The 27,537-nt window shown below is 39.7% G+C and overlaps 1 protein-coding gene across 2 annotated transcripts; it reads left to right on the forward strand.

Annotated features, from left to right (window-relative positions):
• Positions 1-844: 844 nt before the first annotated feature.
• On the forward strand, positions 845-27,458 carry HYKK (hydroxylysine kinase). 2 transcript variants are annotated; one of them, XM_061158906.1, is made up of 6 exons: positions 845-1,086; positions 5,234-5,447; positions 6,249-6,599; positions 7,621-7,760; positions 18,990-19,173; positions 26,112-27,458. In XM_061158906.1, the coding sequence occupies exons 3-6, from the start codon at positions 6,254-6,256 to the stop codon at positions 26,570-26,572; spliced, it is 1,131 nt and encodes a 376-aa protein (XP_061014889.1). In that variant the 5' UTR covers positions 845-1,086; positions 5,234-5,447; positions 6,249-6,253; the 3' UTR covers positions 26,573-27,458. The 2 variants fall into 2 exon arrangements, with proteins under 2 accessions (XP_061014889.1, XP_061014888.1); XM_061158905.1 differs by having other exon boundaries at positions 846-1,086; positions 5,234-5,398.
• The last annotated feature ends 79 nt before the right edge of the window (positions 27,459-27,537 follow it).

A 27,537-nucleotide genomic window follows, 5' to 3' on the forward strand; every position in this document is an offset into this window, starting at 1 on the left:
GCAGCCTTCTGATGATCATGTGGTTTTGCGCTTCCTTGCAGAGAGAGAATCCACTCCCAATTCAGGATTCTGACCCCATTACCAGTTCATCTTCCCAGTGTAAATGAATCACTTATCACACCAGACCTGAAGTGTGGTCATCACAGCCCCCCGAGGGGATCTGTTAGAGGGGCCTTCACGCTTCCTTTACATCTATTATATTGAATTTAATGGCTCGAGAGTAGAAAACTCTCCGTACAAGAGCTTAAACTCGAAGTTGGGTGACTAGGTCTGGCTGAGGCTCTGTGCCCTCTTGACTTAAGTTTCCCCATCAGTACAAGGAACGTGTGGATCTATCCCATAACTTAGACAATTTTACCTTCTAACATTACTGACTGCATCCCGGGAGAGCTAGGTCCTGTGCAGAACGCTTTCAGGCCTAACTCCCAGGTCCTCAGTCCTCTTGCAGTTCTAGGGGATTTGAGGGGCTCGAGGCCATCTCGGCCACGCTTGCGAAGCCTCTGGCATACGTGTTTCCAACAGGAGGGAGGGAAGGAAGAAAATAGAGGACGCGAATTCTACCCAAGCCAGAGAATCCCGAGTGAAGCAGGCCACGAAGCCTCCACAGCTTCATGGATTGGGAGGAACTGCAAGATGCCACTCAAGAGCTGAAAGCCTCCTAAATGGTTACCCACCAAGGGGCGGGGCGGAATCTCAAAGAGCCAATCAGAAAGAAGAAGTCCAGTTCTGTAGGGAGATAACCGCCTTCTGACTGGGGCGATCGCTGAGAGAAGGCGGGACGGGATTGCAGATCCATCCAAAGCCTGATCCCTGAATTTCTCTATTCGCAGCCTCTTCTGCAGTCCGAGGACTGGGCGGGAATAGCCCCAATCGGCCTGGCGGAGCCTCGCCTTCCAAGAGTCTTCGCTTATTGGCGGCGGGGGAGTCTCGAGGAGCCAATCAGAAGTCAGGACTCACGCGCTCGGAGGAGGGGCGGACCCAGACGCGACAAGTTGGGCGCGACTTCCCAGCGGGAGCACAGGACCGCGGCCGCAGTCCCCGGCTGCTCGAGAGCGGGATCCACGTCAGGACCTCGGGTCGTTGCGGGTGAGCCGGGTGGGGAAAGCAGAGACGAACCCCAGAACCCTCTGGAGGGGGCGGCCCGGAGAGCAAGGAGGCTCGCTGCGAATCCGAGGCCAGGAGTCGTGAGCCTCCGGCCCCTCCAGCGCCTCCAGCCCCTAATCCAACTCAGACTCTGTTCAGGTGATGCGCAAGTCACCTTCCTCGCTGGATCGCACCTACAACCAGAAAGGTTGGGCTGAGATCCCAGAATCTGGGTGTGGCACCTGAGAAGCCATCTGGTCCAACCTGTGCAGTGCCTGGCACTCCCGGCCAGGGGTCTAGTGGGAACAATTTCTTGAGCTCCACTGGACTTCACTAGCATAACACTCTGAACCCGACTAATGTGCCCTCTTCGTCCCTTATTTTCCTATCTCTTGGGTCAGCAACCCTTTTGCAGCCGCTCTCCTACCACCTGTTCCTTCTCACCCAGAAGGAAAACACTCAGGGCACCCACTGCTGTTGTCTTTGAAAAACTACAGATTCTAGTTCCCTATCTTTCTGTTTCCTGAAACCCTTTGAGGGTAAACTGCCCTCATGAGCCTGTGGAATGAAAGTAACCCCTCTGTCATTAATTCCTCTTGATAGTTAATAAGAATCTGGGCTAGAATCTGGGCTGGGGATACGGAGATTTACTGGATATAATCCTTGCTCTCCAACCTTGGAAGGACACAGCAGAAGGAATTACAGGACAAGAAGAGCAGATTTGGAAGACTTGCTATGGTAGAATTTAATAGACTTTGTAAAACTTTGAGAGTGAGGAAGAAGAAAGAATCAGGAATGATTTCTGTTTCTCATCCGGTATACCTTACACAAAGTGCAGAGTTTAAGGTCCAATCCCCCAGGTTGTAGGACAAAGGTTTTGAGATTCTGGCATAAGCCCTGGAGTTGGAAAACATTTGCTTCCTGAGCACTTTCTCAGAAGCCAAGTAAAACACTGTTGGCAGGAAATAAGTGCAACTACCTATAGGATTTGAGTTCCCTTCCTCACCCCCTCCACCCATACAAAAGGCATTTGGTTAAGACAGCCATCTCTGATCAACACATTTCTTTCTCCGTCTTTACTTACTTGGGCTTCCCAGGTGGTGCACAAGTGCTGACTTGATCTGTGCCATTAGTTCCATATTTGGAACTAAAAAAAAAAAAAAACCAAACTAACTTTAAGCTCAAACAGAAAGAACTTTAGAAACAGAATGTTAGCACTAGAAGGAATTTTTAGGGATAATCTTGTCCAACTCCCTTTCAGAGGAGATGTGAATAGTGCAAAGTTTCAGAGGTTACGTCTAAAATAAAATGTCTTATCTCTCCTAGCATAGAAACTATTTTATTCTATTTTTTTTTAATGTGATAAAATGCACTTAGCCAACACAACTTTTTGTTACACCAGGCTGTATTTGATGGCTAGAGCTGCCAACTTTGCTTTAGAAAACAGGGTGCTTTAAGTAAAGGGTTAACAAACCCCATTCAAGAATGTTACAGGGACATTTTCTAGACTGGAAAGCATATTGGCCTTCACTAATTGCTTCTAAGTGTCCTTCCAACTGTAAGGATTTCTAATTCATATTCAATTCAAAATTATCCTGATATCTTTAAAGCTTTAGGAGTTGAAAAATTACTCTGGGATTTTGTCTTGAATGTAAAGCTTTAGTTCATATTACATTCTGAATATGGTCCTGACACCTGTTTATAAATCTCCAGAAAGAATGTTAAAATCCCATGTAAAGCCTTAAACCCATATGCAGTGTGACAGGACATACTGGTTCCCAGAAGTTTCAGGTGCAGAGATTGTTTTAAACTCCACTCAGGCTTTGTCACAGTGTCTTTAGTAAACAAAATCCAAATTACTTAATTTGCTTCTGAAAGCATATGCCCTAGTCAGAAAGTAGATATGGGGAGTGATTGGCAAGAATGCAATAACTATAACAGGTGGTGGAAATCTACCAGTGGCACAGGGGCTATGCAAGTTTAAAGGCAGGAGAAATCACTTAGGTTAAGAGGGTCAGGGAACGAGGGATGGGAAGGAGACTGGTGTTTGGGGGTTATAGTCTTATCACGAGTCATCAGGCTGTAGCCTTGAGGCTGAATCAGAGAGGGGGTCATATAGGAGAGTCCTAGAGTACCTCCCTGAATTTTATCCCCTTTCCCTCACTGGACTAAGTTGGACTTTGGCTGTCATAGATCTGAAGTGATTAGACATTAACAGGCATACGGTCTAATTTGGGGAGCTCTAACGCATGAAAGAAAGTCCTAAGACCCCACCCCTACCACCTGTCCTTGCCAGTCTCTCACAAAGCTTTTCTTTTTTTTTTAAAGTAAAATTTACATTCATTGAGATTCTCAGATCTTATGCTGACTTAAGTTTTAAGCTAAGTTTTGACAAATGTTTAAACCCATGTAACCAAAGCCTAGTCAAGATATAGAACATTTTCCTCCCACAAAGTTCCCTCATGCCACCTTCTTGCCAAAAGCAACAGCTGTGCTGATTTCTATCAACAAGCACTAACTGTTCATGAGATTCTTTTTATATAACACTACATCCTTTGAAAAGAAATCACATGTAGCCCAAAATGCAACCCATCCCCAAGATGTTGTTAATTATTTACAATTTAGTATGAAAGAAGGATTGGAATAAAACTATTTTGGGAAAAGGGGGAAGTGAAATTGCAAGGATTTTAAATATTTGGTTCCTGAAGGATATTCAGAAGCCTAACATTGCCTTCCATATATATTATATATGGTAGCTTTCCTGGTAGCTCAGTGGGTAAAGAATCCGCCTACAATGTAGGAGACCCAGGTTTGATCCCTGGGTTGGGAAGATTCCCTGGAGAAGGAAATGGCAACTCACTCCAGTATTCTTGCCTGAAAAATTCCATGGACAGAGGAGCCTGGTGGGCTACAGTCCATGGGGTTGAAGAATTGGACATGACACAGTGACTAAACCACCACCACCATATATATACGGTGAGTACACACACACACACACACACACACACACACACACACACACCCAAACTCAGGAAATATGCAAAACATGTGTAGCAGAGAGTGGCATTATCAAGGGGAAGAAAACAGTCTCCTCCATCCTGTTTATCCAATTCATATTTATAGCTCAATTCAAATCCATCTTCTCAAGAATATCATTAGGCTGTAGTAATTTCTCTCTCCTCTGAATTTCTATCATAGTTTTGGCAGATATTAATTTCATAGGTCATAAACTCAGACGCGCCTTTACTTTCTGTAAGCAATCTTAATTTTTAAGCCCCTGTTCTGCTTAGCAGTAGAAAAATAAATTCAGTATTTATTAATTTGGCTGCCTTGGGTCTTTATCTTTGTTGTAATGCATGGGCTCTGACGTGTGGGCTCACTAGTTATGGTGCATGGGTTTTGTTGCTCCATAGCACATAGGATCTTAATAATAGATCCCCCACCAGGGATAGAACCCACATCCCCTGCATTGCAAGATAGATTCTTAACCACTGGACCACCAGGGAAGTCCCAGAAAATTTATTCTTCACAATTGAAGGCAAACTCAGTCACTTCATCAGGTTTATACTTAATTCAGTGTTTTCTTTGGCATTCTATTAGTTTATCAGTTACTGCCTTGTAACTTGTTTTGAGCACCTTTTAAGCTTTTCATTGTTTAGGATATCTGTGACAGTGAGCTAACTTCAGAGCCCTCTAATTGCATTTCCTATCTCCCACAGTGCTTCTTGGGAATGCTTTGCGCATCAGCCCACCCTTTGAAGTATGTGCAATAAGCTAGATGATGATACTTGTAACACAGAAAAGTAAGATCACTGTATTTGAATTTACATTTTAAACCCAAAGTGATGGTAATAAAGGGTTAAACCCAAAGGACATACTTAAGAATTGAGAGTCGAGTGCTAAGTTCTCACTGTAACTTTATATATAACTTTGGGCAAGACACTTAACCTCCTAGGACCTACATTCCTCCTTTAAATAAAGTTGATATTGCTGGAAGAGGTGGAGAAACCCTTGATACCAAGGTGCTTTCCCAGTGTGCATTCTGTGCCTGGAAGCATACATTTTGCTTGTGAGGTGAGTTTAGACATTATTTATGGTACAAGGACTTTTAGTTACTACTTTTTTATCTGTGTGTGTGTTTTTTTTTTAGGTTTTAAAATTCAAAAATGGAAATTTTCACGTTTATATGAAGAAATATGAAGAATAAATTATTTTAATAAACCACAGTCGCTATAAGAGAAAAGGCATGAACAGTGGACTCAGACAAATCTGATTTGAATTTGAGCTTTACAGTTTACTACCTTTGCAAGCTGGGGCAAGTTACTCAATTTCTCTTAAGTTTTGGGTTTCTAATCTGTAAATAGGTATGAGAAAATTTACTTCCCAGTTTGTACTGAAAATTAAGTGGGATACTGAATATAGAATGATACAATTCTGCATGTTTTCTGTAACATGTAGTACCTTATTAATATAAATATTCTGTTAATCAATTTCATTGATTTATTATAGTGAGATTAGATGTCTGATAAAGCCCTAACCAGTTCAAGTTTCTTGTCCTTGAGCTGTTGCCTGCCCTTACCAAATGTCACCCTTGACTACCTAATTTTACATTTAAAGGATATATATATTTTTTTACATTATGGTTTCGAGCTTGTGAAAACTTGTTTTAGGATTGAGTTTTCTTTCCAGAATATCCAGAAGTCACAGTGATTTAAGCTATTTGTAATTTAGGGCTATTTGTAATCAAAATAAATATATTTACCCATCTATGGTATGTTAAAATATGGATCCTCAAACACTAGATAATAAGTAACAAAAACAGCAAATTAAAATGACCCTCTTTATCTTTTAACAGAAAGCCTGGAATCTTAGAGAAATAGACATAAGGTAGATCACATCAGGACCAGCTAGCCTACCATGCCTCTTGGAAATTAAAGAACAAAGTTATTGCATAAATATGCAGGGATGAGGCTGGACTATGTTTTTAATCTACTTTTTAAATCTCATTTATTCATTTGATTTTTTTAACTTTATGAGTGAAAATTCACAATCAAGAAGTACCAAATCAGTATTAGGAAACATTATTGATCTGTCTTAAGAAAACTCTTTTAAATAAGTATATTCAATATAAGTTCCCTTTCCAGTTTGTTTGTTTTTTTCCTTAGAAATAATGTCAAGTGGAGATGGTCAGCAATCAAAGGCTCTTACCAAGCCCTCTTTCAGTGAGGTACAAGCCTCTGCATTAGTGGAATCAGTATTTGGGTTAAAAGTTTCCAAGATCCAGCCACTTCCTAGCTATGATGACCAAAACTTTCATGTATGCATTGCAAGAACCAGAGTCACTACAGATGGCCCAAATGAATGTGTCCTCAAAATAAGCAACACTGAATCTAGCAAAACTCCAGACCTGATTGAAGTACAGAGTCATATCATCATGTTTCTGAGAGCAGCTGGATTTCCAACAGCCTCTGTGTGTCGTACTAAAGGAGACAACATAACCTCTCTCGTGTCTGTAGGTAAGAGACCGCCACCGGTCATCACCTGTCCATGTACATTACTGCATTTTGGCTTCAAGTAGAAATATCAAGAACAGGTATGTCGTTCCAAGAGTTAAGATGGTTATTTTGTTCAGCAGTTGGGAGAAGCTACAGCATCACCAAAGTGGAAACAGGGGCTGTGGTTAGGGCTGGGATCTGGTGTAACTCTTCTGCCTGCAAAGGGTCTGATGGATGAGTAACTAAGAGGATATGTGAAAACTAGGGGAACTTTTATTTTTAATTAGAAAAATAAACAGTTTTATTTATCAGATCAGCTGTGTACTTTGGTGCTGTGATATAGTAGCAAGCACACAGAATCAGGAATTTTAGAGCCCAGCTCTGTAATTATGGTATATGTGACTTAAATTCTTAAAGGCTACGAGCTCTCGTCTGTGAAAGTTGGTCCCTTTCAATTCTAAGTGCTAAGATGTATCTACGGAGAAGGCAATGGCAGCCCACTCCAGTACTCTTGCCTGGAGAATCCCAGGGACGGGGGAGCCTGGTGGGCTGCCGTCTATGGGGTCGCACAGAGTCAGACACGACTGAAGTGACTTAGCAGCAGCAGCAGCAGGAGCAAGACGTATCTAATAAAATTTTCCAAGTGGTAGTTTGTCCCTAAAGAAGTCTGTGATTCTGAAACAGTTATTTATTTATCACAACTTCACCCACTGCAAATTTATTAAAAATGTATTTTAAGCATTCATTTATCAGAGTAGATAATTTACGTTTAGAGTTAAGGCCAGCAGACTTGGGGCTACAGTCATGTTAGGATGTAAATGGCTGGCCCCAGTGTTCTGAAGTCTATCTGTTCCCCTTGCTGGCTTGATCCATTCAGTCCTGCCTCATAGAATCCTGCTGACTTGTCCTGTGTTAGAACGTTTTTATTTTTTTCTCTTGTTCTGTATTATTCCTTGCTATAATAATTGCAAAGGCAGAATAGCCTCTAATCTTTTTTTTTCCCCAAGAATAGTTGACAGAATATATCCTTCCATCCATCTAGATAGCGGCTCCGAAGTCAAAAGCTACTTGGTGAGGCTGCTGACTTACCTCCCAGGAAGACCCATAGCTGAGATTCCCATTGGCCCTCAGCTCTTATATGAAATTGGAAAGCTAGCTGCTAAGTTGGATAAAACACTGGAGGTAAGATCTGGGATTTTATTTTGTTTATAAGAATTGTTCTTTGTTGGTTTTGATTTATTTAAAATACACCCAGGGTCAGACTGTTTTTATTTGATGCCTCTTAACATGTATTGGGGTTGGCCAGAAAGTTTGGTTAGTGAATATGTTGTTCAGTACAATTCTTGGTGAATATTGAAAATGTGTCTTTTATGTATACCTAAAACTGAATGAATTTTTTTGGCCAGCCCGACCTGATATTAGGAAGAAAATAAGGTACTAGATGCATGAATATTGACAGGTTTCTTTTTGCCCAGGTCTATACTTTACATGGGTTTGAGTAAACTCCGGGAGTTGGTGATGGACAGGGAGGCCTGGCGAGCTGCGATTCATGGGGTCGCAAAGAGTCAGACACGACTGAGCGACTGAACTGAACTGATAATTTACTAGCTTAGTGGCAAGATTACCTACATCTTTAGAAATTCATGATATCCTCTATGCTGCTCACTGAAAACAGCCTGCATTCACAAATTAAAATCCGAAGTTTTCATAAGACATAATCAGCCAGAGCTCTATATGAAGCAATAGTTATGTTACAAATGGATTGAAATGACTTGGATTAAAAATGTTTTTGTCGTAAAGAAAAGATACCTTGTTTGACAAATATTTTTCCAAACGTACCTGCAAAACATCTTCATTTAATGAACAAATGTTCACTGAGAACTCTTTCTATGCCAGGAACTGGGGGAACAATAGGGATTCCCCTGTCCTAGAGGAGTGTGTTCCAAGGGACACATAGACACTTGAAAAAGTAACCCCAGTTTGTATGAGTAAAACACTTGCAATTACTCACTGAATCCTGACCAGTCTACCTCTCAGATGTCTACAATCCATCTCCTTTCCATTCCTGCCTTGACTATCCCTCCTTGGATTCAGATCTTTTTCTCCTTCAATTTATTTTTTATACCAATCAGAGTTACTTTTTAAAATTACAGATCCGACCATGTCAGTTCCATAATTAAAATCTTTCAGTGGCTTCTCACTGCTTTCAAAGTAAGGGCCAAGGTCCTCAGCGTTTCTTTCAGATAAGGCCCCATTGGCCTCATCCCTGCCTCTGCCCCCTCAGTCTCACTGTCCGTGTCTTCCCTTTCATGCTTCTCTCACCACCAGAGTAGAACTTCTCATCGTCCCCTGAATGTGCCTTTTTGTTTCATGCATCTCTGCCTTTGTTATCTTCTCAACCATTAATACCTTTTCCCCTGCTCTGCAAAATTCCTGATCATCCTTCAGCACACAGCTCAGGAATCACTTCCCCCGTGAAATCTTCCCTGGTTCCTTCTTTCTCTTTCCAGGCTGTACAAAGAGGATCACTTCCTGCTCTTTGCTCCATCGGAACTTGTGCGTCCATCAATTCACATGATTCTATGGGTTGACTGACTGGGCCCCTCTGCTCTTCTTGGTGTTAATTGGGGTCACTCATGCAGCTATATTTAGCTGCGGTGCTTCAGATCCTTTCCATGTGTCCTTTTTGCTTCATGTGGTGTCTTATCCTCCAGGATGGTCTTGAGTATCCTTGCAAAATGACTGCTGGCTTCCGAGACAGATTTAAAAAGACAAGCCCCCAGTGGACAACTGCTTATCAAGACTGTGCTTGAATCATGTTAGCTCACATTTCATTAGCCAAAGCAAGTGATGTGTCTAATCCCAAGTAGGAGAAGCTGCACAAGGGCATGCACACCAGGAGGCATGGTTCATAGGACGCCATTGGGGTAACAGTCTACCGTGATGGTCTTGTAATTTAGTTGCTTGTACTTCCTGTTACATATGCTACATAAGAAAAATGATCTTCTTAAGAAATTGGTCAACATCTTAATTATTCATTTTTTATCCTTGGTGTCTGGCAGTGTCAAACACATATTAGATATTCAAGGAGAGCTTCATAACAAGTTTTTTAATTTAAAAAAGCTTATGAGCTGGTTTTAAAAGTCTTGAACCCATCAGTCAGTCAGAGAAAAGGAGGAAGGGTATTCAGTGAAAGGAAAGAGCATGCAAGAAATCATGGCAGAACAATGACCATGTTCCAGAACCTCTGAATACTTTACTGTGGCTGGAGCATAGGGTTTACACCTGAGAGAGATAGGAGCTAAAGTTGGAAACATAGGGTGGAGTCAGATTATAAAATATGTTATCGTAAGGAGCTTGGACTTTGTCTTATTTTCTTGGACAGTAGGGAGACTTGGAGGATTTTTAAACAGGAAATATGATGGCTAGATTGGCAGAAAGCCAGAATGGAGGCAGGGAATGCATCTAGGGAGCTAATGCAGTAATCAAGTAAAAGCTGATTGAGGACTGGAACCAAGAAAAGGTTCAAAACATATTTAGGAGACAGAGCCAACTGAATTTGGTGATTGATTTAATGTTAAGGATGGAGGAGAGGAAAGAGCTGAGCAGGACATGGATTCTAACTGGATCTTCTAGGACAAAACTCCATTCTGAAATAGGCAGGATTCTCCCCTTGTAGCAATGCCGGAGTCACCTTCACAGCCTGGAATAAAGGACTGGAGGGATAGGAAGGGGAAGAGTATCAGACATGGGTCTAGAAGGTGTTGAGATCTGTGGAAGTTTTTTAGGGCTTCCTGCCATACAGAAAAGCAGATCAGCCTCTATGCATTTCACATGTGCTCCATTAGTGTCTGCTGGGATCAGCTTGCCTGCTCCCATTCCTTGATTCTGTCTGTTTTTCTTTTTTCTATCTGGTTGGTGCTTTAGAGAAAAGAGTAAGACACAGCCTTTAGAAGAGTTAAGTGAGAGATGATTAGATGATTCAGAGCTGAGAACACTTTAACAATAAGCTTTAGGAGGGTTTTTTTAATTCTCTTTACCCCAAAAGACTTGATATTTATTGTTTTCTGGGAATGAGGGAAAAATTTCTTCACTGCTTTATAGTAAAAGTGTGTTTCTTATAGGTAGCATATATATGAATCTTGCTTTTTTTTATCCAGTGTGATAATCTGTGCTCTCTAATTAGGATGTTTAGAGCATTTACATATAATGTGATTTTTGTATAGTTAGGTTTAAGCCTGTCATCTTGATATCTGCTTTTTTTTTTTTTTGGTCACATCAATTCTTTATTCTCTAATTTGCTTTTTTTTTTTCTTCCTTCTTGGCTTGTGTATTTTTTATGATTTCATTTAACCTCCTTTGTTGGCTTATTCGCTATAACTGCTGACTTTAGTGGTTACTTTAGGGTTTATAGAATACATCTCTAACTGATCACGGTCTCCCTTAAGTTATATCACTTCATGTGGCATATGTACCTGACACAGTATACTTCTGTTTCTTCCCTCCGGTCCTTATTCTATGGTTGTCATGCTCAGTTACTCACTCATGTCTGACTCTTTGCGGCCTTGAGGACTGTAGCCCACCAGGCTTCTCTGTCCATGGAATTTTCCAGGCAAGAATACTGGAGTGGTGTGCCATTTCCTACCCTAGGGGCATCTTCCCGACCCAGGGATCAAACCCACCTCCCTGTGTCTCCTGCGTTGGCAGGTGGATTCTTTACCACTAGCGCCACCTGGAAAGCCCTCTACCTATTGTTGTCATACTTTTTACTTATACATTGTTATTTTTGTTTAAACTTTCGATTATCTTCTAAAGAGATTTAATTAGGAAAAAATTATATATTTGCCTGTGTGGTTACCTTCTACAGTGGTCTTCATACTTTTTGTCAATCCATATTATTCCCTTCTGCCTAAAAGACCTCATTTAACATTTCTTATAGTGTGGGGCTGCTGATATTGAATTTTTTCAGCTTTTGTATGTCTTTGTTTCACCTTCATTTTTGAAAGATATTTTCATTGGATATAAACTTTCAGGTTGACTGTCTTTTCCAATGTGCTTTAAACACACTCCACTACTTTCTTCTCTTGCATTGTTTCTGCCAAGAAATCCGCTGTCAGATTGTTCCTCTGAATTTAATATGTATGTCATCTGTGTGTGTGTGTCTTAAGATTGTCTCTATCTCTACTTTTGAGCAATTTGATCATGATGTGTCTTGATATAGTTTTGGTTATATTTCTTGTGCTTGGGGTTCATTGAGCTTCCTTGAGTGGTGCGGTTAAGTCACTTGGAAGCAGTTTGGTGATTTTTGTGTCTTAATACTTCATACTTTGTGTCTTAATATATCTGAGCTGACTGTGGCTCAGATCATGAACTCCTTATTGCCAAATTCAGACTTAATAGAAGAAAGTAGGGAAAACCACTAGACCATTCAGGTATGACCTAAATCAAGTCCCTTATGATTATACAGTGAAAGTGACAAATAGATTCAAGGGATTAGATATGATAGAGTGCCTGAAGAACTATGGATGGAGGTTCGTGACATTGTACAAGAGGCAGTGATCAAGACCATCCCCAAGAAAAAGAAATGCAAAAAGGCAAAATGGTTGTCTGAGGAGGCCTTACAAATAACTGAGAAAAGAAGAAAAGCTAAAGGCAAAGAAGAAAAGGAAAGAAATACCCATTTAAGTGCAGAGTTCCAAAAAATAGCGAGGAGAGATAAGAAAGCCTTCCTCAGTGATCAGTGCAAAGAAACAGGAAAATAATAAAATGGGAAAGACTAGAGATCTCTTCAAGAAAATGAGATACCAAGGGAACATGTCATGCAAAGATGGGCTCAATAAAGGACAGAAATGGTAGGGACCTAACAGAAGCAGAAGATATTAAGAAGAGGAGGCAAGAATACACAGAAGAAATATACAAAAAAGATCTTCATGACCCAGATAACCACAATGGTGTGATCACTCACCTAGAGGCAGACATCCTGGAATGTGAAGTCAAGTGGGCCTTAGGAAACATCACTATGAACAAAGCTAGTGGAGGTGATGGAATTCCAGTTGAGCTATTTCAGATCCTAAAAGATGACGCTGTGAAAGTGCTGCACTCAACATGCCAGCAAATTTGGAAAACTCAGCAGTGGCCACAGGACTGGAAAATATCTGTTTTCATTTCCAATCCCAAAGAAAGGCAATGCCAAAGAATGCTCAAACTACCGCACAATTGCATTCATCTCACAGGCTAGCAAAGTAATGCTCAAAATTCTCCAAGCCAGGCTTCAACAGTATGTGGACTGTGAACTTCCAGATGTTCAAGCTGGATTTGAAAAGGGCAGAGGAACCAGAGATCAAATTGCCAACATCTGTTGGATCATCGAAAAAGCAAGAGAGTTCCAGAAAAACATCTACTTCTGCTTTATTGACTACACCAAAGCTTTTGTGTGGATCACAACAAACTGTGGAAATTCTGAAAGAGATGAGAATGCCAGACCTGCCTCCTAAGAAATCTGTATGCAGGTCAAGAAGCAACAGTTAGAACTGTCCATGGTACAAACAGACTGGTTCCAAATCAGGAAAGGAGTATGTTCAGGCTGTATATTGTCACCCTGCTTATTTAACTTATATGCAGAGTACATGATGAGAAACTCTGGGCTGGATGAAGCACAAGCTGGAATCAAGATTGCCAGGAGAAATATCAATAACCTCAGATATGCAGATGACACCACCCTTAAGGCAGAAAGCAAAGAAGAACTAAAGAGCCTCTTGATAAAAGTGAAAGGGAAGAGTGAAAAAGTTGGCTTAAAACTCAATCTTCAGAAAACTAAGATCATGGCATCCAGTCCCATCACTTTATGGCAAATAGATGGGGAAACAATGGAAACAGTGAGACAATTTATTTCTGGAGGCTCCAAAATCACTGCAGATGGTGACTGCAGCCATGAAATTAAAAGATATTTACTTCTTGGAAGAAAAGTTATGACCAACCTAGACAGCATATTAAAAAGCAGAGACATTACTTTGCCAACAAAGATCCATCTAGTCAAAGCTATGGTTTTTCCAGTAGTCCTGTATGGATGTGAGTTGGACTGTAAAGAAAGCTGAGCGCTGAAGAATTGATGCTTTTGAACTGTGGTGTTGGAGAAGACTCTTGAGAGTCCCTTGGACAGCAAGGAGATCCAACCAGTTCATCCTAAAGGAGGTCAGTCCTGGGTGTTCATTGGAAGGACTGATGCTAAAGCTGAAACTCCAATACTTTGACCACCTGATGCAAAGAACTGACTCATTGGAAAAGACCCTGATGCTGGGAAAGATTGAAGGCGGGAGGAAAAGAGGATGACAGAGGGTGAGATGGTTGGATGGCATCACTGACTCTATGGACATGAGTTTGAGTAAGCTCCAGGAGCTGGTGATGGACAGGGAAACCTGGCATGCTGCAGTCCATGGGGTTGCAAGGAGTCGGACACGACTGAGCTACTGAACTGAACTGAACTTCATACTTTATGGGTGGGACCAGGAGTGGGTTTAGTGTAGGACCCTTCTGAATCTCTACCTAATGTCCTATGAACTATGAGCCTGATTGGTGGGAACAGGCACTATTCCTGACCCTGTGTTGTCCAAGTACTATTCCCTCTAATCTTTCAGGTGGTTCTTTCCCCAGCTTTGAGTAGCTTTCCTCATCCTCTGTACTGATCATACATGTCTGCCAGGTTTCAAGGGGGACATCTACAGATCTCTAGAGTTCTCTCTGTCTCCGGAACAACCTGTTTTCTGGTCATCTATCCTGCAGACTAGCAGCTTTGGTCTTCCTACTTGCTCTGCCTCCTCAACTCAGTGTATATTTAGGAATTGTTTTCACATATTACTTCTATTTAGAGAAACCTTTGAACTGATTGGAATGCTCAGGAAAGTCTCTCAACCACCCCCATAATCAAATCTGTAAAATGAACTGTTGAAATGAACGTCTGTTCTGTAAGAGTTCTTTATCATTGACCTCTCTTTCTACACTCCCTGTGGCCTGCATTTGTAGTGCCTGTTGCTGTTGAGGTTTCAACTTTTACCTCTAAATTCTGAAATGACAATTAAAGTTCTAAGAGGGAGATCGCACCACACCATTGCTGACAGTGAGTTCTGCTGTGTAGTTAACCACCTGCTGTTCTGTGGTGCAACTTAAGTTGTCTCCCAGAGAACAGGAGAGTTCTAGAGGAAACCAAGAGAAGCATTCCTCACTAGGTATTATAACACATTTTATCATGCTTTATTCCCATTGTTCATGCCCTCACCTAACCTCACCCCAGGCCTTTGCAGGTGGTAAGTTTTTACTTTCTGTACAAACACTAGGAACCATGGAGTCTGCCCAAGATATCACTTGGGTGAAAAATTTTAATCTCATAGGGGTGGCAGAGCCTGTGACTGTTCTGTTCTGCTGGGGAGGTGGCTGGGGCATTGAAGCTCCCAGCAGGTGGGCAGGCCTAGGGGGCCCAGAGTACAAGCAGCGCTGTGGGTGGTCATTGCCAAAATCAGGGCATTCACAAGTGAAGGCACCAACTGACCTGTACTGGAATTTGGTTGCAGCTTTGTTCACAGATGAGCTGGTGGTTAGTCTCAGGAGATTCATTTAAGTATAAGAAAGAAGAAAATACTGGGCAGACTTATAAGTATAGCCACAGATTTATAGTGGAGGAAACAAGGTGTTTGAGAAATAGGAATTGGGATGAGAGGTAGAGTGAGGAAGATGACAAGAGGTAGATTTAGACAGACTAATAAAGGGTAGTGATTAAACTACCAGAAATTCAGGTTGGTGGGTCACGGAGCCACAGCATGGGAAGGCCAGAGAAGTCAAGCACATCAGCTGCAAAGTTCACATTCAACAGACATTTACTGAGAACCCATTATGTATGAAATCTTTACTATTTCATGTCTTAGTTTTTCTTTTAATAATTTTTACACTTTATTTGTTTTTGGTTGTGCTGGGTCCTTGTTGCTACACTGGCTTTTCTCTCAGCAAACAGGAGTTACTCGCCATTGCACTGTGCAGGCTTCCTGCAGTGGCTTCTCTTGTTGCGGAGCACAAGCTCGAGGGCCCCAGACTTCAGTAGTTGCGGCACGTGGGCTCAGCAGTTGGGGTTTCCAGGCTCTGGAGCGCAGGCGCAATAGTTATGGCCAACGGGCTGAGTTGCTGCACGGCATGTGGGATCTTCCTGGATCAGGGATCGAACTCGAGCCTCCCGCATTGGTGAGGGGATTCTTGACCACTGAGCCATCAGAGAAGCCCCTCATGTCTTCGTTTATCAACAGATAAGTATGAGGCTGATATTTTTTAATTTTACTGAAGTATAGTTGATTTATCATGTTGTGTTAATTTCTGCTGTGCAGCAAAGTGGTTCAGATATATATACATTTACACACACACACACACACATGCACACATGTTCTTTTTCATATTCTTTTTCACTATGGTTTCTTAACAGGATATTGAATATAGTTCCCTCTGCTACATAGTAGGACTTTATTGTTTATCCATCCTGTATAATAGTTTGCATCTGCTAACCCCGAGATTCCCAGTCCATCCCTCTCGCATCTCCCCTTCCCCTTAGCAACCACAAGTCTCTTATCTATGTCTGTGAGTCTGTTTCTGTTTCACAGAGAAGTTCACTTGTGTCATATTTTAGATTCCACATATGTGATACATATGCTATTTGTCTTTCTCTTTCTGACTTACTTCGTTTAATATGATACTATCTAGGTCCATTTATGTTGGGGCAAATGGCATTATTTCATTCTTTCTATGGCTGAGTGGTATTGCATTGTATATATATATATACCACATCTTTATCCATCCCTCTGTTGATGGACATTTAGGTTGCTTCTACATCTTGGCTATTGTAAATAGTGCCACTATGAACATAGGGGTGTATGTATCTTTTCTAATTATAGTTTTGTCTGGGTATATGTCCAGGAGTGGGATTGCTGGATCATATGCCAACTCTTTAGTTTTGGGGGGAACCTCCATACTGTTTTCCATAATGGCTGTACCAATTTACATTCCCTGTGAGGTTGATATTGATACTCTGATCTTACTGTTAAGGAAACTAAGATCTGAGATATTAAGTGATAAAGCCAGTCGAAACCCAGATCTGTCTGATTCCAAGTACAGACCCCAAGTATTCTTCCTACTACTCCATACCAAAGCAGGATGCACAAGGTAACAGTGCTATCGTTTTAGAAACTGACCCAGTCTTCCCTGAATGGACTGTTGCTCCATTGGAAACCCAAGGGTGTTTAAATTTGGTTTCTTTCAAAATGAAAGTAGTACTTTTCTGGTGGTCCAGTGGTTAAGAATCTGCCTGTCAAGGCAGGGGATGTGGGTTCGATTCCTGTTCCAGGAAGATTCCACATGCTGTGGGGCAACTAAGCTTGTGCGCCACAACTACAGAGCCTGCCCTCTAGAGCCTGTGAGCTGCAGCTACTGAGCCTGAGTACCTAGAGCCTGTGCTCCACAAGAGAAGCCAGTGCAGTGAGAAGCCCGAGCATCACAACTGGAAAGTAGCCCCTGCTGACTGCAACTAGAGAAAGCCCGTACGCAAAAACAGAGACCCAGTGCAGCCAAATAAATAAGTTTAAAAAATTTTTTAATAGAAAACAACACAGAACATAAAAATAAAAGTAATTTATGCATATGGTAAAAATATCAAGCAGTGATGAAAGGTGTGAGACAAAACTCTTTTCTCTCTACTATCATCTCCATTATTATTTCCTTTTTAAACCTACTTCCCAGAAGTCACAACTCCCAACAGTGTTTTCAATCCTTACTCTGCAGAATATTTTTGTGGTCCACAGTGACATTTAATGCATCAGATGGTCAGGAGATTCAAAACCATGTCATGTGAGAAAGAACTGAAGGAACTAGAAAGGTTTACTCCACAGAAGAGCCTGAGACGCAAAAGTGCTGTCTTCAAATGTCTGGAGGACAGTCATGTGGGAGAGTCCTGTTCCCCATAGCCCGAGAGGTCACAGTTGGAACCTGTGGTATGGATACCAAGGGAGAGGAAGGTTTTAGCTCAGCAAAAGGAAGAACACAGAGCTATTTCAATAAGGGTAAAAATGTACCTCCCACAGGAGGAATTCAAACAAAGGCTACATGACCACTGAGCAAAGACATCTTAATGGTAACAGGAGCATAACGGGGAGGTTATCAGACCCCAGGTCATGAGAATGGGTGTTAAAGTCAATTTAGAGAAACATTTTAAAATAAATAGAATAAAGTGAAAAAATCTCAGAATACATCACATTAAAGGTTGTAAGTATTGTTATAGAAACTTTTTTCCTTAGGTATATGTTGCCTGTATGTAAGGTTGTAACGTAAAACATATTTCATACTGCAGGCCATGGTCAAAAAAATTTGAGAGATACTCCTCTGGGTGGCCATCAAGGTACTTTCAGACACTTACTGTGTAAAAGAGGTCTTGACTAGAGTCAGAAGACCTAGGTCCTCTCTCAGCCCCATAGTGGCAACTAGTCATTTTTCTCTGAACTCTTCCCCATTTGTTCACTGATGGTCAAAGTCATTTAGAACTTTAGATAGAATGCCTAAAGTCCTTTCCAGTTCTAGAATTTTCTATGTTAATTCAGCAGATATTGCTTGAACAGTACATTCTATATGACAGGCACTTTCTAAGTGTGGGGGTACAGTAGTGAACAAAACAGACCAAAAATAAGCTCCTGCTCCTTTTGGAGCTTACATTCTAACAAGAACAGACAGTAAGGTAAATTAGTGAATCATGGTGAATGTTAGCAGTTCGTGCTAGGTGCTTAAGGAAGAAAAAATAAGCAGAGAAGAGGGATATGAAATATTGGAGAGGATTAGATGGAGTGATCAGGGAGTCCTCCCCTAGAAGGTGATTTTTGAGTAAAGACTTGGTGGTGATGACAGCACTAGCCATATGGATTCCTGGGATCCCCAGGTGGAGGGAACAGCAAATACAAAAGGGGTGGGAAAGTGCCTGGAATGTTCCTTGAAAAGCAGGGAGGCAAGTGTCAGTGTGGTTGGAGGAGAGTGGAAAAACATTGTCAAAGATGCAGTCAGACAGGGAACCGGGGGCCTGGGGCAGAGCTCTTTAGAGCTGCTTCCATTCCTTTGGTAGTCTGCAGATGGTAATCCTACCTTCCTCACTTACAAGGATGGGCGTGAGGAGAGGGGAATGTGCCCTCAAAGCTCTGAGGTCCTGGGCAAATATGACATTATAACCACTTTGTGGATTAAGGTAAATGAAGCAAGTCAATGACCATGGGAGAACTCCAGCCCTTTCCCCAAGGCCCACCTGGCCCACCCTTCAGAGGATGCAGTCTTCTAGCCCACAACAGACCTCTCAGCAGTGCTTGTGCTATCAAGAGTCTAAGAGTTTCTTTGCTTTTGATTTAGAAATTTCATCACCCAAAGCTAAGTAGTCTTCATCGGGAGAACTTCATCTGGAATCTCAAAAGTGTTCCTCTTCTGGAGAAATACCTCTATGCCTTGGGCCAGAATCGGAATCGAGAGATTGTTGAACAGGTCATTCAGCTGTTCAAGGATGAAGTGATGACCAGTCTAAGTCATTTTAGAGAATGTGAGTACCCCCCCAATCAAGTAAATGTATTTCTTAATTTTTCAATTGTCAAATTTCAAACCAGCAGAAAAGTATGGAGGTACAACTTAGCTTTAACAATCTTAATACTTTGTCATATTTGGTCCTGTTGCTTTTAAAGAATAATACTTTTATCTCCCTTAAAATTGAATTTGCAGCACCTCTAAATTTACATGATTCTGCCTCTCCCCTCCCTACTAAATTTGCAGACATCTTTTAATATTACTCAGTTGTGTCCAACTTTTTGTGACCCCATGGACTATACAGTCCATGGAATTCTCCAGGCCAGAATACTGGAGAGGGTAGCCTTTCCCTTCTCCAGGAGATCTTCCCAACCAGAGATCAGGTCTCCCACATTACAGGTGGATTCTTTACCAGCTGAGCCACAAGGGAAGCCCTTTAATATTACTACATGTGTATTTATAAATTACCTATATAGTATTTTGCATACTTTCAGACTTTAGATAAATGGCATCACACTATATTATCATCCTGCAAACTGATTTTTTATTCAACACTATGTTTTTCAGATTGATCCATTTAATAGATGTAGTTCTAGTTCATTTAGTTGATTAGCTTTAACTGCTGAGTAATATCCATTGTGTGTGTGTGTGTGTGTATACTATAGTTTATTTCAATGTAATTTTTGAGTCTATTCTCTTGTTAATAGAATTTTAAGTATATATATATATATATATATATATATATATATATATATAAAAGAAAAAAAATTGAGAGCTACTCCTCTGGGTGGCCATCAAGCCACTTCCAGACACTTACTGTGTGAAAGAAGTCTTGACTGGAGTCAGAAGACCTGGGTTCTCTCTCAGCTCCATAGTGGAAACTTGTCATCTTTCTCTGAACTCCTCCCCATTTGTTCATTGATCGTCAAAGTCATTTAGAACTTTAGATAGAGTGGTCAATGCCTAAAGGCCTTTCCAATTCTAGAATTTTCTATGTTAAGAGTATTCATCTACTCAGCAGATATTGCTTGAGCAGTGCATTCTATATGCCAGGCACTATTTTAATGTAGAGATACAATAGTGAACATATATATATATATATATATATAAATTTATATATATATAAATGATGCTACAATGAGCATGCCAAGCATATTTCCTTTTGTACATGTGCAACAATTTCTTTAGGGTGTAATGAGCCTTCTGACCCAACATGAAGCACTGGTCAAAGGGCAAGGAACTGAGGGGGCATTTCTTGCAAAGTCAAGAATAGGCAGTGCACATCCTTTTCGTCCTCTGCTTTCTGTATTAGTTGGCTCAGGCTGCCATTAAAAAGCACCAAAGACTAAGGATTATTGCTGTAGCCTCCTAACTGGTCTCCCTGCTCCTGTCTGTCTCCCTACAGTATATAGTCACTTGTGTCTTCCCGTTTGTTTTGTGGGTTTTTTTTGCTTAAAATTACTTCTCTAAGATTATCCATGTTGTTGCATGTGGCCGTTTACTTTAATTTTTATTACTGTAGAGTATGTGATTCATAAATATACCACACATTAGCTATTCCTCTCTTCAAAGATATTTGAGTTGCCATGACTGATTCATGTCAATGTATGACAAAAACCACTACAATATTATAAAGTAATTAGCCTCCAACTAATAAAAATAAATGGAAAAAAAAAGATATTTGAGTTGTTTCCAGTTCTAGCCTGTTAAGAGCAGTGCTCTATGAATCTTCTTGTGTCTCTTGGTATATGTGTTCAAGAGTTCTTTGGGTATGTGACTTCATGAGCTCAGGGGTAGAATTGCTAGGTCCATAGTTCATGTCCATATTCAACTTCAGAGATATGCTGAACAGTTTTATGACTTTGTACTACTACTAGCAGAGTATAAAATTTTTATTCCTCTACAATCTTGGTACCATCAGACTTCAATTTTTGCCAATCTGATGTATGTGTAATGTTTTCTTATTGTGGTTTTAATGTGTATTTCCCAATTTACTAGCCATTTGGATAGATTCTTTTGTGAACTGCCTATTCAAATCTTTTGCTGGCAAAGTAATATCTCTGCTTTTTAATATGCTGTCTAGGTTTGTCATAGCTTTTCTTCCAAGGAGCAAGCATCTTTTAATTTCATGGCTGCAGTCACCATCTGCAGTGATTTTGGAGCCAAAAAAAAAAAAAAAAAATTTCCTTCATAATATGACTATAATGCATCTGGAATTTATTTTTATATACACTGTGATTTTTCTTATGGTTGATAAATTTTCTCACCAACATTCATTAAAAAGCCATGTTTTCCACTTTATTTTCCAGTACCACTTCAATTGTAAATCAAATATGATTTTGGACTATATTTTGCTCTATTGGTCTATTTGTCTATCTCTGTACCCATAGCACACTATGTATCAGCTAGACTAGGTCATGCTGCAGTGATAAATAACCCCCAAATTCTTGTGGACTTAAATAACAAAGGTTTAGTTCCCACACAAGCTCAGGTCTGTCATGGATTGACTGGGACTATGTGTATTCTTATTTTGGGATTTAGACTGATAAAACTTTCACCAAACTGGGATATTGGTATGTAGAAAGAGATGTAGTAAATTGTATGCTGAATCTTAAAGCATCTGCCCTGAAGTGATGTCACGTGTTACATGTAGTGGCCAAAAAAACAACACTGCTGCCAACAACTTTTGGAAAAGCAGGGAATTGGCAACCCAGCGTGTTCCTGGAAGGAAAGTAACTGGAATATTTGAGCATCCCTAAAGATTACTACACTATCTTAATTTCTTTCACTGTTAAAATCTTCATATCTGATAGAACATGTCCTCTCATTTTCTTGTTCCTCTTTAAGAGGGTCTTGACTTTTTTTTCGTTCTTTCTACATTTCCATATCAATTTTGGAATCAGCTTGTCATGTTTAAAGAAAAATTTTGTTGAGATTTTGGCTAGATGTGGATTGAATACATATATATATATATATATATTTGGAGAAAATGTATATGTTTATAAGATTGAGTAATCTAATCCATGAACACTGGTCTATCTCTCCATTTATATAGACCAATAAAACATATATATGATGATATGTTTAGTTATCCTTTTACTGTTGATTTCTACTGTTGCATTATGGTCAGAGAATATCCTTTGTATCAGTGCTGTCCAGTAGAATTTTCTTCAATGATGGACATGTTTTGTATCTGTGTTATCTAATATAATAGTTCCTGTGTGGCTATTGAGCACTTGAAATGTGCCTAGTGCAACTAAGGAACTGAACTTTCCATTTTATTTAATCTTAATGAATTTAAATGGCAACTTATGACCAGTGGCTATCATATGGGACAGAACAGCTCTATATGATTTCAGTACTTTGAAATTTCTTAACATTTACTTCATACTTCTTAACAGCTACTTCATAGCACATGGTAATTTTTTTAAAATGTTCCCCATATGCTAAACAGAATTTATTCAGTAGGTGTTGGGTACAAAGTATTTAGTAGGTGTTGGGTACAAATATGTCCAGTAGATCAAATCTATTAATCTTGTTGTTTAAATTTTCTGTACTGTTGGAGAAGGAAATGGCAACCCACTCCAGTATTCTTGCCTGGAAAATTCCATGGACAGAGGAGCCTGGCAGGCTACATGGGGTCACAAGAGTCGGACACAAGTAGTGATGAAACCAAACCACCACTGTTGGCTTACCTTTTTGTCCACTTGCTCTAACAATGATCAAGAAAAGTGTGTTTAAAATCTCTCACTCTAAAAAAAAAAACAAAAAAAAACTCCCGCTCTAACTGTGAATTGCCTATTTTTACTTGTCTTTCTGTCAGATTTTGCTTTATATATTTCAAGGCAGTGTGCACATAAAATTAGAATTGTTGTCTTACTAGAAAACTGAATCTTTTATCAATATAAAGTATCCTTCTTTATTTATCTTGCTTTTTGCCTTAATATCTACTCCATCTGACATTATATAGCTATCCCATCTTATTTTTTGTTCCCTGGATTTTTTTCTGTCTTTTCCATTTTTACTTTTCTTTCTCCCTTCTTTTGAGTGAATTGTTTTTGTGCTAATTATTTTGTCTTTTTTTCTCTGTCTCCAGAAAACTATATACTTTGAATGATTATCTTATAATACTTCAACTTATCAAAGTCTGATACAGGGACCTTAAAATAATTTCAGTCCATTTATCTCCTTCCTGACTCATATGCTGCTGTTTTAGTAAACTTTAATTCTATATTTTTCACCACCAAAAACACTAATATTTTTGTTATAGAGTCAAGTTTATTTAGATTTACTTATATATTCACTTTTTATCTTCCAGCACCCCAAACCTTCTATCTGGAGTCATTTTTTTCCTGCCCAAAATACATCTTTGTAAATTTCCTCTAATGCAGTTCTCTAATGGTGAACTTCCTCTGATTTTGTCTGAAAATATTTTTATTTTGTCTTCATTCCTGAAGGATATTTTCACAGCCTATAGAATCTTAGATCTCATGGGTTTAGAATTTTAGAATTCTACTGTCTTTTAGCTTCCATTGCTGCTGAGAGGCCAGCTGTCAGTCTGTTGTTTCTCTGAAGATAATTTGTCTTTTTCTCCTTTGAGTTTCTTTTCAGATTTTTTTTTTTTTTTTTTTTACTTTACTCGGGTTTTCCAAACCTGTGTATGAACATTGTCTTTCATCATTTATAGAAAATTCTTGCCTCTGCACCTAATCCCCTTCTTCTCCTTTTGAGACTCCAATTAAGCTCATATTATGCCTTCTCATTGAATCCTCTGTGTATATTACCTTCTCTTTTTCTCTGCCCATGCTGCATTTTGGAAAATTTTCTATCCTATTCTGTAGTTTATTGAATCTTTTTAGCTATGTCTAATCTCTTAAACCCAACCATTGTGTTCTTAATTTATTCTTTGTATTTTTCAGTTTTAGAAGTTCTTTTTGATTACTTTTCTATAGTAACTACCCTGGGCCATACTCTATATCAGCACACAGGGAAATAAGTTACCATGAGCAAGAACAAGAAACTGACCATAGACATTGAACCAAAGACTTCAGTAACTTCAGTAACTGGGCACAGGATATATTCACACAGCATCCAGGTTTAGCATTTGGTTTCAAGGCTATATTTCTGTCCTTCTCCCTCCTTGGAACTGCAGTGTCTAAGCAGTGGGTTGGTAGCAGATTTGGTCCTGCTTTTATGAGTTAGGAGGCCCTCTTCACTGCCTCCAGCTTCATGTGGTGAGCGTGTTCCCCAACAAACAGGTAGTATTTTAAGTTCCTTCTCTCAAAGGGGGAAAGCATATTGCTGATCTGGAACACAATAGGCAAGTCTGTGGCTTTATTCCTTCTCATTGCTCACTTGTGCTTGGCATTTCTATTCTGTTTGTATAAATCTATCTTGGTTTTGAGTCTGGCTGTGTATCTGTTGTTTTCTCATTTTATTTTTATCATTGCTATGTATATTGGGATTATCAAAGTGTGAATTCACTCTGCTATCTTGGTCAGAACTCTTTCTTTTCTTTTGTTAATTCTCAAATTCAACTACTTCTGTTATTTTATTCCAAGCACTAAGTAGCTAGATCATTTCTTAATAGGCCACTGGACACGTGAAAAGAAGCAACAAAATGAGAGAGGTTTCCACATATACAGATTGCATTCATGAAGTAATATATTTCATTTATTCTAAAATACCAATCCACTGTGTAAGATATCAAATTGTTTTATGAATCTCTAAGGAAGAAAAAATATTGTCAGTGAAACTATGACATGGTATCAATCATATGATAAATCCCCATATCAGAAACGTGTGGTTTACAGTAATATTCATTGCTTCTACAGGCCACCCACTGTGCTACATCACTTAAGCATGATTTACACAACCCTAAGTCATATAGAAGAAATCAGCATTAAATTTAAAAGCTAATATTATGGACTTTATATCATGCACTTACTATAAAGTAGGTGACTCACTGCTTCAGTATGCACAGACATCCCCATCTCCTCCTAACCCTCACTCAGTGGTTTAAATCAGTGCTTCTCAAACTCTCCATGGTAAAAGACAAGTTTGGGTTTTTCTTCCAACTCCCTGAAGCCTGATACATTTGGCCCTACTGTTCAAGATTAATTCATGGCTCACACCACACATGATTTACCATGCGAGTTTGACAACATCAAAACTGGGCTATACTGTTAATGAGATAAGGCCCCTGTCATACTCTTGATGAAAAATCAAACAGTCTAGATGTCTGTTTTTATTCTCATGCAGACTAATAACAGTTTGTGGGCCAGAACTAGCCACAGGCCCCCCACTTTGAGTGGTATTGACTTAAAATAACATCATCTATTCCAGTAATCAGAAGACTAGAGAAATTCAGAATTACTTTGTCATCAGAAATTTCTTTTCTAGGTTAAAATAAAGGCACATCTGGTCCACTCTAGGATTCTTTGCTTCTTATAATAACATGAATGTATATATGCATATATCTATATATATTAGACAAGTAAAGGGTAAAGAACTTAAAGATGAATTGACGAAACATTGCAATTTTCACTGGCTCAGAGCCAAAATCAGGTATTTGCAGACTACAGTCTCCCTCTTCTGTCCTTGTATTGATGAAAAGCAAAAGCAACCACCAAAATTAACTGCTTTTATCCTTTTCAGAGGAAATTATTTTATTTCTCAAGAAAAAGAGGGTTTAGCTCTTTATCTCTGATTGCTCATCAAATTATTTGAATGCCCATACCTGAGAAAGTGGAGAAGGAAATGGCAAACCACTCCAATATTCTTGCCAGGGAAATCCCATGGACAGAGGAGCCTGGCAGGCTACAGTCCATGCAGTTGCAGAGTTGGACGGGACTTAACAACTAAACCACCATCACCATCTGAGAAAGAGTAATGGAAAGAGAATGAACTAGGGTATTAAACAACTGTTTTTACTTGGCTTGATTTTTCTCCTTTCAGGTATCATTCATGGAGATCTTAATGACCACAACATTTTAATAGAGTCCAGCAAGTCAGCCTTTGGAGATGCTGTATATCAGGTGTCTGGGATTTTAGATTTTGATGACATGAGCTATGGCTACTATGTGTTTGAAGTGGCGATCACCATCATGTACATGATGATTGAAAGCAAGACTCCTATACAAGTAGGAGGTCATGTCCTTGCCGGGTTTGAAAGTGTGGTCCCGCTGACTCCTGTGGAGAGGGGTGCTTTGTTTCTACTTGTGTGCAGCCGTTTTTGTCAGTCACTTGTCCTAGCTGCATACTCTTGCCAGCTATACCCAGAGAATGAAGAGTATCTCATGATTACTGCAAAAACCGGGTGGAAACACTTACAGCAAATGTTTGACATGGGCCGGAAAGCTGTAGAAGAAATCTGGTTTGAAACTGCCAAGTCCTACGAATCTGGGATCTCCATGTGACTGAAGATTCACATTAACTTGAGTAATGAAGAACCAATAGGACCTGATCTAATTCCATAAAGGGTTTTCCTGCACAGTTAAAGATGAATTGATGAAACATTTCAATGCACATGTAACCACTAAGGTCTTCTAGTAATTTCATGACCATTTTTTAACCTAAGAAAGTACTGCATGAGCAAGCATGTCTTTCTATGGGTTTCACTTGCCTTGTGTATCAAACATGCAAAGTGATATTTTGAATCAAATAATCTCTCAAGATCAATGATTTTTTTTAACTTTGAAAGGAATATATATGTATAGACATAGTCACATATATTAGATAAGTGAATGCAACATACAGACCTAGTTAACATATCACCAGTTCTATGAAGCCTTATCCCATCTCTTCATTGTTCATAATCTCTTTGTACCCTGCCTTTTCTATGGCACATCACTTGGTATTATGGGTGATGGCCGTGTAGTCATCTAGTCTAAGAGCTATTTGAGGGCAGAAACCATGTAAATTGTTTTTTTGTCTTTCATCCATTCTTACACTGGTATAGTGCCTTTCCAATGGTCTTTAAAAATATTTTCAAAATTAATGTATCCTAGAAGAAAGGCTGGAGAAAATAAGGCACACACTAAAATGCCTCAGGAGAAAACAGAGATGGTATTCATAAGAGAAAGCTTTAACTTGTTTGAGAGAGCAGTTGAAACTGAAACTCCAGAGGCAGATGCCAGAACTCACTGGAACTGCAAGTAAGCAAATAAGACACCCAGACAAGGCCACTAACTCGTGAGGTATCTAAACAGTTTTCACACTGATACCAAGAAAGACCCTAAGCAGAAATTTTTAAATCCTCTACCATTTGTTTCTTTTCATATGAATATATAATATTGGAGAACATAGCTTATGTATACTTGACTTTATTCATACCACTGTGTTTCCTTCACTGATTTCTGGTCATGTCTCCCTTAGTATGATA

The sequence above is a fragment of the Dama dama genome, chromosome 13, assembly GCF_033118175.1.
Source record: "Dama dama isolate Ldn47 chromosome 13, ASM3311817v1, whole genome shotgun sequence".
NCBI lineage: Eukaryota > Metazoa > Chordata > Mammalia > Artiodactyla > Cervidae > Dama > Dama dama.